Source organism: Formica exsecta, unplaced genomic scaffold (genome assembly GCF_003651465.1).
Source record: "Formica exsecta isolate Colony F162 unplaced genomic scaffold, ASM365146v1 scaffold120, whole genome shotgun sequence".
Lineage (NCBI taxonomy): Eukaryota > Metazoa > Arthropoda > Insecta > Hymenoptera > Formicidae > Formica > Formica exsecta.
In genome coordinates this window covers 2,665,256-2,682,680 of record NW_021848537.1, presented here as the reverse complement: position 1 = coordinate 2,682,680, position 17,425 = coordinate 2,665,256, and the positions used below count along the sequence as shown (strand labels likewise).

General features: G+C 33.0%; 2 protein-coding genes across 2 annotated transcripts in view; one reads left to right on the top strand and one right to left on the bottom strand.

Moving 5' to 3' along the window:
- Positions 1-17,425, top strand: part of LOC115241412 (chymotrypsinogen A-like) — a 107,045-nt gene that overhangs the window by 22,530 nt on the left and 67,090 nt on the right. The gene's annotated exons all lie outside the window — the stretch shown is intronic.
- Positions 1,728-17,425, bottom strand: part of LOC115241460 (sodium/calcium exchanger 1-like) — a 19,821-nt gene continuing 4,123 nt past the window's right edge. Inside the window, exons 3-6 of the mRNA XM_029817228.1 lie at positions 13,589-13,747; positions 7,777-7,948; positions 5,771-6,080; positions 1,728-5,089 (exon numbers count right to left, since the gene is read on the bottom strand). Coding sequence (XP_029673088.1) covers positions 5,876-6,080; positions 7,777-7,948; positions 13,589-13,747 — 536 coding nt within the window. The 3' untranslated portion in view covers positions 1,728-5,089; positions 5,771-5,875. The remainder of the gene's footprint in view (positions 5,090-5,770; positions 6,081-7,776; positions 7,949-13,588; positions 13,748-17,425) is intronic.

Sequence of the window (17,425 nt, the reverse complement as noted above, 5' to 3'; positions counted from 1 at the left end):
TGTTTTCCCTGTATTTATAATATTTTAAATTAATAACGCATATTGATTGTATGCAAGTTGATTGATTAACATAAATTTAATTGCAACATCAGTAGGAACAAAGGGAAAATCACAAAAGGAATATAAATAAAAAAGAAAGAAACGATAATTTCAAAAGATTTATTAAACTGAAAAAAGTTGACAATATATTGATCCAAGGCGGAATTCTTCAAAAGTTTTTAATCAAATATGCTAGAGACTATTATGGTGGCGTCAGATACTTTAAAATCAAACTACTAAAAACTATTAAATGTCTTTTATATTAATGGTCAGCAGATTTAAATTTGTTACTTTTATTATTTTATTTTATATATAATCACGTATAATTGACGTAAAATTAAAAAAACTGCAAGATTAAATTAGTTTTAACACTGCAATAATTGAGAATTAAAATGAATAAAAAAATGGTTTTTACAATATTTAATTATGATAATATTGCGGCCAGTTGTTTATTTCAATATCAAATTCAGATTCTAAATATTTTTATAATAAGGGTAAGAATAATAGAAAAAATATTAATTGTGTATAATTATAATAAATCTTACAACACATAATTTTGCTTATAAAAATAATTAATTGTAAATAATTTATATTATTATATTTTGATAATTCTTTTTAATTTAAATATTTTTAAGTACGTATTTGTATCCATATGAAATATTTTTGCTTATGATAAACATGTATATATTTTTGGTTTATTTACTAACTTGAAAATCTGGTATACTATATAATAATAATTTCTTACACTCTCTTATTACAAGAAACTTTATATTTTGCATAATAAATACGTATAAATTATTGTATACTGTAATAAAAAATAAATTAATATATTATTTAACAATTTAACATATTATTACACAAAATATATTGAGCGAAAATATAAGTAACGTAATTAATTGAGATATCTATTGAAAGTTTTTCATTTACATTTTCTTTGAATTTAATATACCATATCTTATTAGGATTATTTAATAAATATTAATTTAATGTTGTGTGATATGTACGTCAAGCAGCCACATTAGTTAATATATCAGATTGAATGGAAGCAATTTTTTCTTAGGACGGAAAGGTAATTTTGTATTTTGAAACGAAAAACGGAATATATGAATATACCAGATTCAAACCAATTAAAATTTTTTTTCCTGAAAGCACGATATCGATTTTTGAACAGATCAACTACATCGATTTGACGATTTGACTAGATACTATGTTTCGCAGTCATGTTGGATTATGATATCAAATTTGAAAAATTATATGAATTATTGTTGTATGATTGAATTACGTCTGGAAATAAGCAAGTTATTTTCCCCATTTTATCGTTAACGTTTGATAAAACTTGTAAAATGTAAAATTGACAGTAAAAGTTAATTCACAGGATTAATTGAAATTAAGTAAATCAAACAAGTGTTTCAATCAATGAAACGTAGTTTAAATTTTATAAAATAAAAGCGATTTATAAATCGAGATGATTCGCGTTTATTTTCGTATTAATTTATGGGAAATGATTTTCAAACTGCAAGAGAAACTGCTGCATAATCGTTTATATTTGGCATCATAATCCAATACGACTATAAAAAAGAGAGAGAGGGAAATAGAAGGTAAAAGAGAACGAGAGAGTTCCATTGCGAGCAGAATTACACCATGAAGTAATTACCAAAGTAACAACGATTCGCTGTTTTTTTTTTTAAATCGTGTTTTTATCTATATACCGCAGATAAAGCAATAGCTTGAGAATCAGAATTAACGCTAATCATTAGCGCTATCGACCGATAATTCATCACCACGCTTTCGTAATACTGTGCAGCAGCCACTAATTATGTCGTATTTGTCACTTCAGATGTATTAGATTGATACTCAGAGAAACAAACATGTAACGAGCTTACCCACATACGTGCAGCTCGTTTAGATGCAACAATTTTAAAGCGACATCCTGTAAGAGAGAGCACCTCGTCTTAAGACCACACGACAGAGATTAAATCTGAGATTAATTGTTGACAGGGGAGGGGGAGAGAGAGAATGTGTGTGTGAGAAACAATTTCTTCCTTCACGGTGCGTGTTACAAAAGCCGATTACAAAATGCTAGCAATAATATTCGCATCATGTTCATATGAGGTATTTCCTTGCTTCTGTCCATAGAACATGTCGCGCTCTCTAAAAACAGCCGCCTATTCAGACGTACTCTAAAAATCTCCCTAAAATCGTACGAGATTCCTGTAACAATTGCAAACTTAAAATTCAATACTGGTCGCGCAAATGGGGTTAGGGGGAAGGGGGAGACGCACTGACATACACTCTGAATCCAGATTTTGTATGCAGATGCGATTTCGAAGCGGTATCATATCGGGAATCGTTTTAACATCCTAAATTGGGTGTCATTGGGTCATAGTGCGCCTAATTCGAATAACTGTTGAATAACTGTTCGCCCCGCGTATGACGCGACCCTCGATCAAAGGCAGTGAAGACCAACGAGAACATTTTATACGCCTCTTCTTCTCAAAATTGACATCGTAAAGAATCGTATTTTTTTCATCATAACGTCGATGTTTTTGAACTTTTGACGTACAAGAATGTCGCGATCGAATTACAAGAATGTAATCGCATAAAATAAAAATTCAAAACATTTGATTCCACACATATTAGATTACACATTGATCGCGGAAAAAAAATGTAATTCTCTACGTTGTAATTTTGAAAAAAAACGAGTGCGATTTATACATTCGAACGAAGGCCGCGATGCAACTCGCGGGAGAAGAGGGGAGGGACAAGTCTAATTAACGTTTGTCGCGATACCTAGCTATCCTTAACAATTGTAAATATGTTTCTGCTGGTATTTAATAACGTGATCTTGCTGGCAAGATAGTTATTATGTTTGTTAACGATTCACGTTGTTTTCTTGATTAACGACAATTTCGAAATCCCTCTTTAATGACGTTCATAAGAAAATAATAAAAATAGCAATAGCTGACAGATATCCGAAGATATCCATCCAAAAAATATTTGAAAGATTAGAAAATGTGTGTGTTATACACAAGCTTTGCGTTTTTTCCAGATTTTTTTTTTTTTTTATTATGTCTTTTAAGATTTATCTAAATTTTTAAGGTATGAGAGCGAAATCTGTTTTCAAAATTGTATTTTTTATATTTTGTCAATAATATCGTGCAATAATTTTATGAATTCTTGCGGAATCTTACACTTGTATATACGTGTTGAATTGTTATGGAAATAATATAGCTGCTCTAATTGCTAGTTTCAACCTCAATGAAGCATATTATAATTATACATAATTGTAATCAATGTTGTAATTTTCAAGAGTCGATGACAAGTGACAAAGAGAATTGTTTGATCAATGTTTCATTACGATTGTAATGAAACCATCCATAAATTCAAGTAATTATTACTCATTTATGAACGCTCTCTATAAATTATTCGTCTATATAAGGTTTGAAAGATATGATTTGGACAGACGAGTCATTAACATTGACTCGTATTAACGAAAACCTAGTCTACGACGTTCCTGTGTAAAAATCTAATCTGAATAACGGGAAAGTATAATTTTTCATCGCAAACGCGCTGAGAGGGATTTATAAATCGTCAACCGGGTTGCCTGAGATCTAAATTCTACTACGCCATGTGTCTCACTTTGAAATTTAAATCGTTATATATGGCATTTACAATAAAAAAAAAAATTTTTTTTTTAAATTTTAATTATTTTTTTGCCCCATTTTTTAGAAGCTTATCCGATCTTTTACACGTAAAATAAATCGCGCAATTTACTTGCGGTCGTTTGTCAAAAAGTTATTTATTTATTCATTTCACACATGACAGATGGCAATGACATCGGCTGTTCTAGATCCGAGATGAAAGGATGACTTTCCCAATGGCAACTTTGACCATTGGCAAATCTCACTAAAATGGCAAATCCGACTAGATCCGTACGCGTGTGGTACAGACACGCACACATACACACATTTTCTGGCTATGCAATTATTGCAACGATAAAATGCACTATGTTTTCGAATTCTACCACAAATCCGACGCGGTCGTGCAATGTCGGACCAATCGCCACCTCTCGAATCTCAAAGATTGCAAGTTTTACTTTGACGTTTCGTCGCAAACAATATACATTTTACCGAAAGAATTACGTCGAGGAAAAAAGATATTTTCAATGGAAAATACAATAATTCAACGATCATTGTCAGAACTGTAATATTAGAATAGAAAATAATTTTTAAAATGTTATATGAAATGAAAGAGAGAGATTAAAAATTTGATTTTCAAAGCTGGTCCTGTATTGCACAACTACGTTCAATAGCTGCTCATTTTTTTCTCAGGTGCTTTCGCATTTCTTTGAAATCTTCTTACGTAAATCGATCCGACATCAAAGAGAGAGACTCCCTCAACACATAAAAGGAATATATCGTACAATAATATATACGTGTATATAAAATTAGCGACGTCGCGTTCTCTGGCGAAAAAGGAATTGCACAATACAGTCCGCTACTAAAATACCATAGAAACTGTACTCGCGAAATCCTCTTCTTAGAGGATTAAATAAATACGCGTACGTACTCACGAGATGTTCTTTTTTATCCGCATACACATAGGTATATTTTCTTATATTATCGTCACTTCTTCTCTTTTCCTTTTTGATTGCAACCAAATTCTCCTCGCGGGGAATATGGCATGACTAGAACGCACTTATTTTTTTTTTTTTTTTTTTTTTTTTTTTTTTTTTGCATAATTTTAAGGCAAACTCACTTTTTCTCACGCACTTTTCGCCACCTTACTTTTTCTTCCTTCGTTCGTTCTCTCCTCGATCGATTCTCTTTCTTCTTTTCATTAGACGGATTCACGCAAGCACGCACACTTGCGCTTTCAGATATCTACACACGCATACGCACACACATACACGTATTCACGCATTTAATACGTCACGCGATCATGTTCGTTGTTAATTGTCTCAGGTCAGGGGTGAACTTATGTGAGTTCCCGGCACAGTTCAGAATTTGTTCTTCGCGGAATCGTGCCATTCCGATTCCGCTTCTGTATCCTGCAATCAAAATCGGGGATCGTTTAAAGAAACTTGCGTGGATATGAGAAGGAATTAGAAAGAATCGCGTCACGGTGCTAAGAAAAATGTAAAAAATTGGGTTAAAATGAGATAAGAATAATCAAATGGAAATTAATACAATGTAAAAAATTAGTTTAAAATGAGATAAGATTAATTAAATGGAAATTAATACAATAATTGTGTTAGGTGAGGAGGATGTGTAAAGGAAATATTTGCAGCATAAATTACTTTTTCGTATTATGCATTCCGAATAAAACTCTTTAAGAGCATTTCGAAAAACAACGATGTATGTAGAGTAAAAAAGAAACTCTTTATTAATTTGCGAAACATTCGCGAGGTAATTCGAACGTAAGTCATGTGAAACGCAAAAGACTGTCTGCACGATGGCTATCATTCGCTATATTTAATCTTGGCTTGAGACATCTCTCGATTAGTTTCCGAATATTTGGTCATATTAATTCATAGCAGTTGAATTCAACAGCTTTGCTGCAGCTTGAAACAACATCTTTGACATTTTAACGGCCTCTTGGTAGCGTGGGTTTTTCGCTTTTTCAGAAATAGACGCAGTATGATCTCGAGTCGCACGGCAATTGAAACGCGCGAAAATGTCAAAGCCAGACAGACTTGACAGCCTTGACTTGACAGCCTTGACAGACTTACCGGATAGAAGTTTCGTTGAGCACACGCCTTGGCGGACGCCAGAGCTAAGATATATACGCAGTGGATAGGCCGACGTAATGGCGTCGCACGGGCCTTTTTTTTAGTTTAGAAGCCCTGGATTACGCCGTAGGCCTCGAGGGTGGACATGATGAGGTAGAGCAGCCAGAGAGAGAACAGGAACGCGGATGTGACAACTTTCGGTATAAAAGGTCCACCCAATTCGCCGCCGATCGACTTCGTTCGCCTTACCAACAGCACCGCGATCACCAGGCAAGCCTCGCTGCAGAATATGGTGACAGAGAAGGCCAAGCTGCGTCATAAAATATGTCACGTGGATGTAGTTATTGAAAAACCATCGCTATGTATTTGGAATTTTAGAGCGCAGAGATGCGAAAGAGATCCAACTGCAAAATATTGAATTTTACGATAACTATTTAAAATTATCTCTCTCTCTTTCTTTCTTGAAACAATATTATTTGAAATTCCTGAAAGTCATAAAAATTAATGCGATTTAATCGAGACCTTCGATCAAGATCTTATTTATGTTCGTTGCGTCAAACTAGTATATTTATTAGATAAGTATAAAAATTTACTAGAGGACATCTTTCTATTTTCTTGAGACTTCGAACTCTAGATTTCACCGAGATTTCTCGTTCCGAAGATAAATGGGAAAACTTTCTAACCGCGATGGCAGATTCATTCCCAATTCCGGATCGGCAACGTCGAAACTTGACTCTCGTTTAAGGTCGATCGACGGATGAGCATTTCCAAGTTCGATAACTATGTACCGCGAACCGACAACTTAACACTTAAATTTGTCGCTTAAATTTTTTTTTTTCGGAAGACGAGCCAAAATTTACTTTTTGCGAAATTATTTGGACTAGTACAGCGGAGCCGATAATTTAATTCTTAATTGATATTAAAATACGAGAAATATTTTTTTCACATACGTATCTATATAAATTTGTCGCTTAAATTTTTTTTTTTCGGAAGACGAGCCAAAATTTACTTTTTGCGAAATTATTTGGACTAGTACAGCGGAGCCGATAATTTAATTCTTAATTGATATTAAAATACGAGAAATATTTTTTTCACATACGCGCGTATCTATGTAAAGGTGTATGTCGTCAATTTTCGCGAAAATGTTATCCGATACAAAGTTGAATCTCGCGAACGGCAACTCCCGTCGAAATCCTCGTAAAATGGAATATCAGCGCCGTAGCGTAGAAAATTGTGAAGCAGGGATTCACAACTGACGACTTTCTACACAGCGTTATTTTCCAGGCGAAATAATGCGCACGAAATGTAGAAAATTCAAATACAGTCATTTTAATGGAGAATTTACGAATTTACAAATTCCAAAGCAGTTCTAATTAATTCATCGTAACGTGTAATGTCTATTAAAACAGATATATGAAAATATAAACAGCTGATTTTTCTATCGATGCATCATTTCTTAGCGCGATGCAATGACGGTCACACACGTTATCTATTGCAACGCCGTCCAAGTTGTCCTTGTAAAGTCTCGATCAAATTTCTTGAGAATAGTTTCACAAACAGGATCGTAAATGGGAAATGACGGCTAGTTATCGAGGACACGTCGCCATTTTACTTTAACTTGACCTAATATTGTCTTGTTCGACATCATCCTGGATCATCTTATCCAGATTCTATCGATCGCGTACTGGAAACATAAACGAAAATTGCACGCGAAAATTGCCTAGATTAATTAAATACACACGTCTTAATTAACGCGGAATATATCTCCTGAAATACTTTAATTTCGTCGAAATTTGATACAAAATTAATATCATCGCTTCAAATAATTGCTTTATTATCTGTCGCGTTAAAAATTGTCTTTCAGGAAGAAGTAGTTTCCAATAATTTGGCGATACATCTTCGGAAATCACCGAATCATGCTTCGAACTGTTGCTCGAGTTTATAACGAGAATCGAACATTCCTTTATGATACTAATTAATTAATTGTTTCATTGCTTTATACTTACTTGCCGGGTTCGACGAGGAACGGCTCGCTGTGGCAGGCACGATAAATGGCGGCGATACTCCACGCGACGCCGATCCCAAGGAAGACGTTCACCGCGTTACTCCCGGTGACATTGCCCACGCTCGCGTCGGCGTACTTGTCCTGGCAAGCTGCCACTTTACTCGCGAACGTATCTGGAATAAATCCGAGTTTTTGTTATTTTAACGAGTAGGGGGTATATATCGAGAGCACCGATATAGGAACTATCGATAAATAACGAATAACGAGACTCTTGTTAGAATATTCTTACGTTTTCTCCAGCGTTATGCATTTATTATGGTACAAAATATACGACATGTTCGCGAAATATAAGTAAAACCTTACCATATTTTTTTCTATTTTAGATAGAAATGCGGTTATACATTTTTCATTGAAGGACCAATTTTTTAAAATCATATAGGGATCCACTCGAGGTATGAAAAAGTGGAGGATAATTGAGTTTTAAATAATACTGCCTTGCCTATTTATATAAATCGCATTAATTACGGATAATATAATTTAATTAATTGATAACATCAATCTACGTACGTGAAATAAGACGTTGTAGCTTTAGTAAAGAAAGACCGGTGTTGTAAGACCAGCGCACAATTCGATATATCGTTATTGTGTTTCAAACGCGCTTTGTGAGACCGACGACCGAGATATCTATGTCCGACGATTGAAAAATGTATTCGTATTGTACGTATACATATCGGTCACCATTTATTCTCTGAGATATTTTTTTTCCGTTATCATTTTTTCATCGCTCGTTCTCTCGTTTTTATTTTTAATAGAACGATCAATGGACATTTATTTCAGAATTTAGAATTTATATCAGAACGTAGAAATACTTAAATTATTGTACTTTTACAAAATTATATTATTTTATATTATTTTTATTATAAATTTCTCATATTTTTTTTACATTTCCTTTATGTAATTATTTGGTACGCATTCTTTAAATTCGATGTACAGGCTAATTCCGAAATAGCGTTACGAAATTTATTCGTAAACATATTTTCTGACATTCTGAATTTAAGAAAAAAGTTTTCAAAATAAACTAGAGTTCGCCGTTAACCTTAACCCAGTGTCGCTTTTTTATTGCGACTCGCGCGTATTACGTGCGCTTCATTCGCAGCGTTCGTGATATAAAACTGCGTTTCATTGCAGCGGAGTGGATTTATGGGACGCATCCCGTCGGGAATCAAAGATCGCCGGCTGCACCGAGGCAGAACGATTTGCGGCGATGCTTCGGCGTTGGCGCCGTGCACGCGATTCGATACCAGTTTGCAGTTCACGGCAGAACAAGCTCGATCCAAAGTGAGTTCTGCGTCGTCGTTATGTGAAGCGGCGGGTAAGAAAATCCCGCTATCACGAGATAGATTCGCGAAACGTGGCGTAATAATGCGGGGCAACGCGCGTGCGTTTGCGAATTCAATCGGTTTCCTGGAATTAAGTTCCGGTATAGATGCGAGGATATGACAGATACCCCGAAGTCACGTTCTGTCTGGAGAAATAAAATGACGAGTTTGTGAAAAGATCCTGTTTAATTTATATTAATTTATATATCTCTGGAATAAGCATTTATATTTACACAAAAATTTTTTTCATTATTTCCAATGTGCGATCGGTAAAATTTGATCTTTCTTTGTCGCGCTTTCTGTAATTTTTCCTTTCCTTTTTACTTTGCGCTTATTTCAGGCACTCTCCGCGTGCTAATTAATCAATCGATTTAGCGAGCGCGATTGTTTACGCTGAGCTTACGTCGTCGGTCTACGCCGTTGATATTTACTACTGGCTGTCGTCGCACAATAATAATGCCTAATAATTCATCAGCCGTGAATGATAGTCAGCCTTGCATTAATACAGAGCAATAATTAATTATTTTAACGATTGCTTTGGTTATTGATGAATAAAATTATCACGCTTAGAAAGTTTATTAATTGTCGATCGTAAACTGAATTTTTGTAATCTGTTGCAACGATTAATCGATTAATTAAAAAAAAATAAATGAATAGGTTTTATTTGTGAAAACAGTTGATATGAAATGTAGGATATGAATTTATATAATTAATTATGATGTTATGTAATTCTATGACTTAGTTATGTACAGAGAATAAACATCTTGTCTTTATGAAATTACGATACTATTAACGCAGTATCAATCACGTAACTGTAAAAAATCCATTGTACATCTTATGATTTGACGTATTTCAATTTAATTATATAATATTGTGAGAGAGACAGTAGTAACAATTTGTGGGATTAATAGCAACTATCGCGATGCATTGTATCGAATATTGGGTGTGATTCTCGGACACCCTATACAGGTATTCTCAGAAAATTCTCTGTACTTCTTTTTGTCGGCGATGCACAGAAAGAAGGATCTCGTTGAACCGATCTTGAGCGGTACTTTGGGAGATCGGAGGTACCCCCCAGCATAAATATTGATGAGTTTCTGGGAGAAGAAAGTTACTTGCGGAGTTCCTACGAGGAGAAGAAACACCTAGAGAGAGAGAGAGAGAGAGAGAGAGAGAGAGAGAGAATAGCAAGGAGAGCACAGCGACTTAAGTAATCTAGCCAGGGGAAGCCAATACGTCATGCAAATTTCATCGATATTCGGGACGTGATGGCTCAGCCTCCAGGACAGATACAATTTTGAAGCGCATATTCCGTTATGCGATCTACGAAAAGCAAGAAATCATTTCAATGCTACAAAAAAAAACATACTGAGAAAAAGATACTGATATCGTGTATATGAAACAGCGATAGATTTTGAAAATCAGGCATCAAGATCAAAAGAGAAGGAGTCAATTTCTTTAAGAAACTTCAGAATGGTTGCAGATATGAGAAAACAGAAAGATATTTCGAAAGAGAGAGAATAAAAGTGGAAGAAATTGTACCATATAAAATATTCTCTACAACACGAAAGTGTTCATTGAATTTTTTAAATATATATATATATTCAACCGTTTCCGACAAAAATCATGCTTTATTTTATACTTCAAGGACAGTAAGAGAAAAGATAGTGAAAAAGTTATCTTGCCAATAGAATATATTTATTTTTATATACGTACGGTTATTTATGGCAAATGCAAAAATTTCCAAGAAAAAAGCATCGTGATGCGTCTTTAAATAATGATAGTTAAAGCTGTACAAGAATTAAGAAGATATCTCTTTATTAATTCTTGGTATCAAATTGGAGTAGCTGCATTCACCGCGCATTAATATTTTATAGACATATTTGGGATAATCAATTTCACGCAAGGCAGCCGCTGTTTTAGATGCAAATTTTGGACGTAACCTATTGACCTAGAAACTTGAAATATTACGGCTGTCGTTAAGCTTTTAATAACTTTTGATAACGCCCACTCAAGTGAATTATCAAATGCTTTTGTTTCGTATTTCGAATAGGGCTTTATACGAAAATAGTAGAGAAGTACAAAAGTTAGGGGTTTACAATATTACCCTTGAAAATCTTAATATAAATTAACATTGATTTTTCTCTAAAGATTTCCATTCGGACATTTCAATATCTTTCGGGCAATAAAGTATACGATTAGTCTTGGTACAATTAAATAAAAATGTTAAAAATTGTATTCTCTAATAGTGTTTATTTTTTAGAATAATTTTTTAAATTGTCAAATAAAATTCTTTGGAATCTGAAATATTCGAGATACTTATTAGAGAAGGAATCACACGGCATAGAATATTTTAGTTGCATCAACATTTGCAGTTCAATGTTGCAGAAACATTGTAAAGAAATGTAAATGAAAAATTCCAACAAGATTACAATATAGTAGAAGTTTGTAAGATGTTAAAAATGTCTTGCCTTTTATATATTGAATTTAGTTCCTTCAGAAAAAAGTAGTAAAGATGCTAGAGTATATAGAAGCAATAGGACAAATTTTAAAAAATTCCAATCAATCACTAATAATAATATAATTTAACATAATTTTAGTCTAGACGAGATTGAAAAATATATCTGGAAAATATTGAAAGAAGATACGAACATATATTCAAGTAAACTAATAATCTTAATAACCTTATTAACCTTCGATCAGTCATTCGTTATTTCGCGGCCTGGCACATCTTGGGTCTCTAGAAAAATACAGAAACGTTTCAATATGCGAGACTTTATCTTATTTTATATAAAATATCACTTATAATGTTACATTATAATTAATTACAATTAAAACACACATTATTTATTGGATTTATTTTTGATTTTATTTAAAAAATGCACATATTAAAAATGGCGGTGCAAATCTTTTTTTTCTTTTTTGTTTTTTGAACATCTCTATGTTTGTTTGTTAATAAGATTATCTCTGTAACATCGTGTGTACATGTTTGCAGAAACGTTGCATCAACACTTATAAATTGCATTACAATGCAAGTTTTCCGAGAACGGACATTTTAATATCGCTGCAATTTTACAATGATCTTGCAGCGATATCAAGCGACGTACTTGCAGTATCGTAAACTTGCGATGCAACATTTCCACAACGTTTCTGTAACTTTCCTGGGCTATATAGGCGTTTAATCCAAACTTATGGTCGCACGCATCAAACGTTCCACCCCGTATACGAAAGGACATGGATCGTAGGCGGCCATTGTTCCTAGACTACAAAGACCAGCTGCAATAAATTATCGCTGCTCTCCTGTAATCCCAAAATCCTGTCGCAATATGGCGAACGCCATAAGTGGAATGCGACCAATGCGAGATGGAAGGTAAACTAACAGGAGAAAGGCATATTAATCGCACCTCTAATACCGTTCTGTCTTTGAATATTACTCCCTCTTTTTCTCTCCCTCCCCCTAAATATGTTATCACGCCCCCTCTCGGGCTATTCTAAAAACACAACCAATAAATAATTAATAATTTTTTACTAAAACAATATTTTTTGTGAACAATGCTAGAGATAGGATTAATTTTCTGAGAGAGTGAACATAGATAATGATTTGTTATTAAGTGTTATTATGTGTTATTATGTGTTATTATGTGTTCTTATAATGTTTTTTGTAATAATAACAAAATTTAGTAAATTATTGCAAAATTACATAGCTGTGAAAACAACACGTTTATTTGATTATATGTATATAGTATATGCGTTTACGATGAATATATCATACGTAACAAGAATAAACGCCAAAACAAACATACAATGTAGCGCGGATACTCTTGTACTATAATAATTTTAGAACGAGGATTAAGATTCGTTGCGCAAATCGTATAGCGAGGAATCCGAGGATTTCCGAAAGTCATTCAACTTTCTTACGACATAAATAACGTTTTAGAATGACAGCAATTACGTTCATTAGGTTTTACAAGTTCTCCAACATGACAGCGTTCAGTGCTGTTTATTCTTATCCGAAGAAAAAAACATGACTGAAGGCTATTCATCAGATAGAAGAATACGAGAGAATAATTTTAATATAACTCTAAGTAATTCTCTCCCAGATAATAAAAAATAGTAAAGATTATGATAACTATTTAAAATAATTATTTAAAAAATAATAGATTGTAAAATTATTTTAAGAATTATTTTTTGAAAACGAGATAATAACTCGGTTATTTAAAATAATAGATAATAAAGAGTATCAAAAATTTTAACGGAATTACAATATTTAGATAACATAACAAACCCCCCATTGAAAATGCTTCTCAATAAGCTTTGCTAAAGAAAAAAAAAAGAAGAAAAGAATTTTGTCGATAATTTTCGAGGCAACGCAACAGCTTGTAACAGTTTTGTATGATCCGTTCTGTAGAAGCTCGCGTTTTGCTTGATACTTACCGGGGATGCTGGTGCCAAGGGCGACGAATACCACCGCGGTGACGGAGTCCTTGATGCCCAAAGTACAACCGAAATACGAGGCGACATCACCGATTACTGCCGTCACAACACCGATCCCTAGGATGCTGACGATGAAGCATAAGTAACCGCTGGCGATATCTAAAATTGTAACGAGATAATGCTGTCTTTACTTTCTCATATTTTAATATTATATTTTAATATCATATTTTAAACCAAACCATGGGCTTTGTGCAAATATAACGAAAAATATTCCAGAAACTAGATCATTAATCAATATATAACAATGATTATCTATGGACACAATATAGGAGATAAAAGAATATAAAATAAATGTTATGATAAGATAATTATAAAAAATTGATTAAAATAATTAATTAAAATTATAATGATGAAGATCGTGAAAATTTATTTTAGTAAAATAGATATATTAAAAACAGTAATGTTTTTGAAGCTTAATAAAAAAAAAATATTGCTAAATACTGCCAAAGGAGTACCTTAATCATTTTGCACGATATATAATTAAGCTGTATGCGAATTACAAAATGTGCTGATGCTCTCCGTTTGCATAATGCGCCAACGCGAACTACCATATAACTGCACGTTTGAGAGCTCTCAATTAAGTCTGCATAATTTTTTCCTCGTCTGTATTTACTCTTGGGAATAATTGAGCTATTTCAGCTTAATCTCATCTAGGTTGTTCAAATCACGAAGCGCATAACGTTAGACGCGCTATAATCCTCTTTTTTTTTAGTGGGCATATTAAATTAAAGTCGTTTTATGTGTATATAGTCGGAAAAAACGTAGATTGAAATAATTTAATCGGTTCATTTATGATGTTATAAACCTAGTAGAAATTCGATACGGGGTTTCGATTCGACTAAAACAAAAAAGGATGTAGCGGTTATCGGTTCCGGTTCCGGTTCGAGTCTCTAGCTTATCTGGAATGTTATTCATCAGTTTCATACAAAAAAAAAAGTGAGAAGAATAGTTTACAAACAAACTCTACTGACATTTTCATCCAGTTCCTCTCTCGGGAGACAGGGCATAACAGCTGCCATAAAAAAAATGCTACAACTCTGCAACAATATTCGTTATAGAAGATACTAATGTAGTTTCTCAACGAGATAATCACAAATACTGCAAACATATTAACTAGACAATTATACTAATCTTTAATCACCGTTGCAACAGACGCTTCCACATTAGAATTGACATCACACAACAAGAGCGATATCAGTAACAATTCTAAAAATTTTCCTACAACAATAATATATGACAACTTCGAAAATAATAAATACACCACGAAACATTGTTTTCACAAATTGCAATCCAAAACTCGAGTACTAATCTCTATAATTATCGAATGTAACGTTTCAATATCGAATAAATACAGCGCTCTAAATGATAATGATAAAACGTCCTCGGTTCTATGGAAATAATAAAAAAAATAAAATTTTCAAATATGAAAATTGTTAAATCCATATTAATATATGTAATGAAAAATTTTAACATTTTATAATTTTAATAAGATCTAATACATAAATTCATGGCACAAAAATATAGATCGCAAATATAGACGTTTACTGTAATCTTAAAAAAGAAAATTCAAAATATTTTACTTTCCACGAACCAACAAATGGTTGTTGGTTGATTTGAAATTATTATTTTATTAATATATATATATATATTGAGTTTAAATGAAAAAAGTTTTATTTATTTATCTTCAGAGTTTAGGATATGATGTATTGAAAAATTTGTGTGTTTAATTTTTTGATGGGTGATGTACTTCGGTTCTCACGCAAATTATAGGAGGATGGGTGATGCACCTTGTTTTGCATGGAAAGTTGTCAAACTCTGCGTGTTTTTACGGAGCTTGCTCGCGCGAAAAGCGGCGGGTGATGGCTGATGGATCTCGCTTCGCGTGGAAAGTTGTCAACCCATCCAGAACTGTATAACTAAATCAGTTTACATGATACATGTACGTTGACCTATTATTTCAACGCACGTTATTTCTATCAAATTTTACTTGCACCAAAAATCTTTCCATACTATCTCTTTTATGAACTTAAATTTTATGAAAAAAATTGAAAGATAAATGTTTTTCATGACTTTATCTATAAATTTCATTACATCGTATCTCTTCGAAATTAATGAAGATAAACAAATAAAGTTCAAAATTAATAAAGCCAGATAAGAGCTTAATTTTCCTGCTTCAGGAGCATCGAATTGAGATTTATGGCACCGTTTCCTCTTTATGTGCGCGTATATATGTATGTGTGTGACAACAAGAGAAAATTATTATTAGAAATCTTTATGGGAAGGCACGTTTACGGTGAACGCAGGCGTAAATATAGCTAAAGAGTCTGTAAACACGCGGTTAGTTTTACTGTTAACACGTGGCCGGTGTATATTATCGCAGCGCGCTTGCCGTAATCTCTTGTTGAGCTCATAACTGATTTATTAAAGTATTTCATAGCCTTTTTCAAGCGACTCGCACTTACTGATTACATTATGTATAATAATTATCGAAAAATCAGCAGGCTCGAAAACTTTCTCAAGGGACCGAGTAAGCTTGTACTAACTCTATTAAATTAAACATCAAGAAATATTGAAGTCAATTCTAATATAAATCTAACATAGCGTAGTACATAGTAATTTATATAATACATAAAGAAAGTTTTAAGGAAAAATGTTTTATCTCTAAAAAAGAAATATTTTATACTTTAATAATTGAGACAAAAATACTTTATTTATTTTCGCAAGTTGTAAAATTTAATTATTATATTTAATAAAAATTAAACTCAAAATATGACGTCACCTCAAGCAACAAGATTTCTCAAATGAGTTTATTGATTTATTAGTTTTACTGAAACAAATCTACCGTTTTTTCTTCAACAAATCTATCAGTTTCTAAATTTTATACGCTTATTGAGAAAAACTTGTTTAGTATCTTGAACCCGCCGTACAGAGCCCGAAACAGGTATTGTCATAAATTCTGCGAACGAAAATTACTTTGGAAAAGAGTATGCGGGTGCTGGTCGTCGTAAATCACGCGAAAATTTCGTGGAAAAGCAGAGAATGGCGCTCGTGTGTATCTTGTATGTATGCCGTGCATTTATCTCTGTACAAGTATATATGTGTATTCATGGGATTTCCTTACATTTTCAAAAAGCCGCGAAACTGAAATATTACACACACGCGTTAGTGAATATATGTGTATAAAATCCCGAAATTAAGTATGTCGGAATTGGATTTCCATCTTTGAATTTGACTAGCTATTTTATTTTAGGAAAAATGTTGATGAATTTTGCAACAATATCTTGCCTCGTAATATCGCTTCCGCATGTTGCAGTTGCATAATCTGCAGTTACGTAACCTTAGAATTTGAGAAAATTTTACGAGTGTAGATAAAATATTTAATGTTTAATAACAATCGTAAAAAAATAAAATTATTATTTCCATCACGGCAAAGAATCTTTCTTTATACACTTTTTATTTCTTTTTATTTAATCTATTCGATTAAAATTTTCAATTGCAATCTTTTGATTTTATTCAGAATGTCTATTTATTATTCTACCCTTCAGTCTCTTTTTTAACAAAAAGTTGAGAAAGTTTCTTATTTTGACAACTTTTGGCTAGCCAAGCATTTTTTTCCGCGAAAAGTGGGGCGAGAAGGATTGGAGTAAATGCTGGTTTGCATCTTGTAACGAAGCGTTGATTTATAAGAAAGGCGAGAGAAGAAAGAAGGGAAGAATAAACAGGATGAAACTACGCTGCTCGATACAGTAGTTTCCAGAGCTCTTGCCAGTTCAGCAG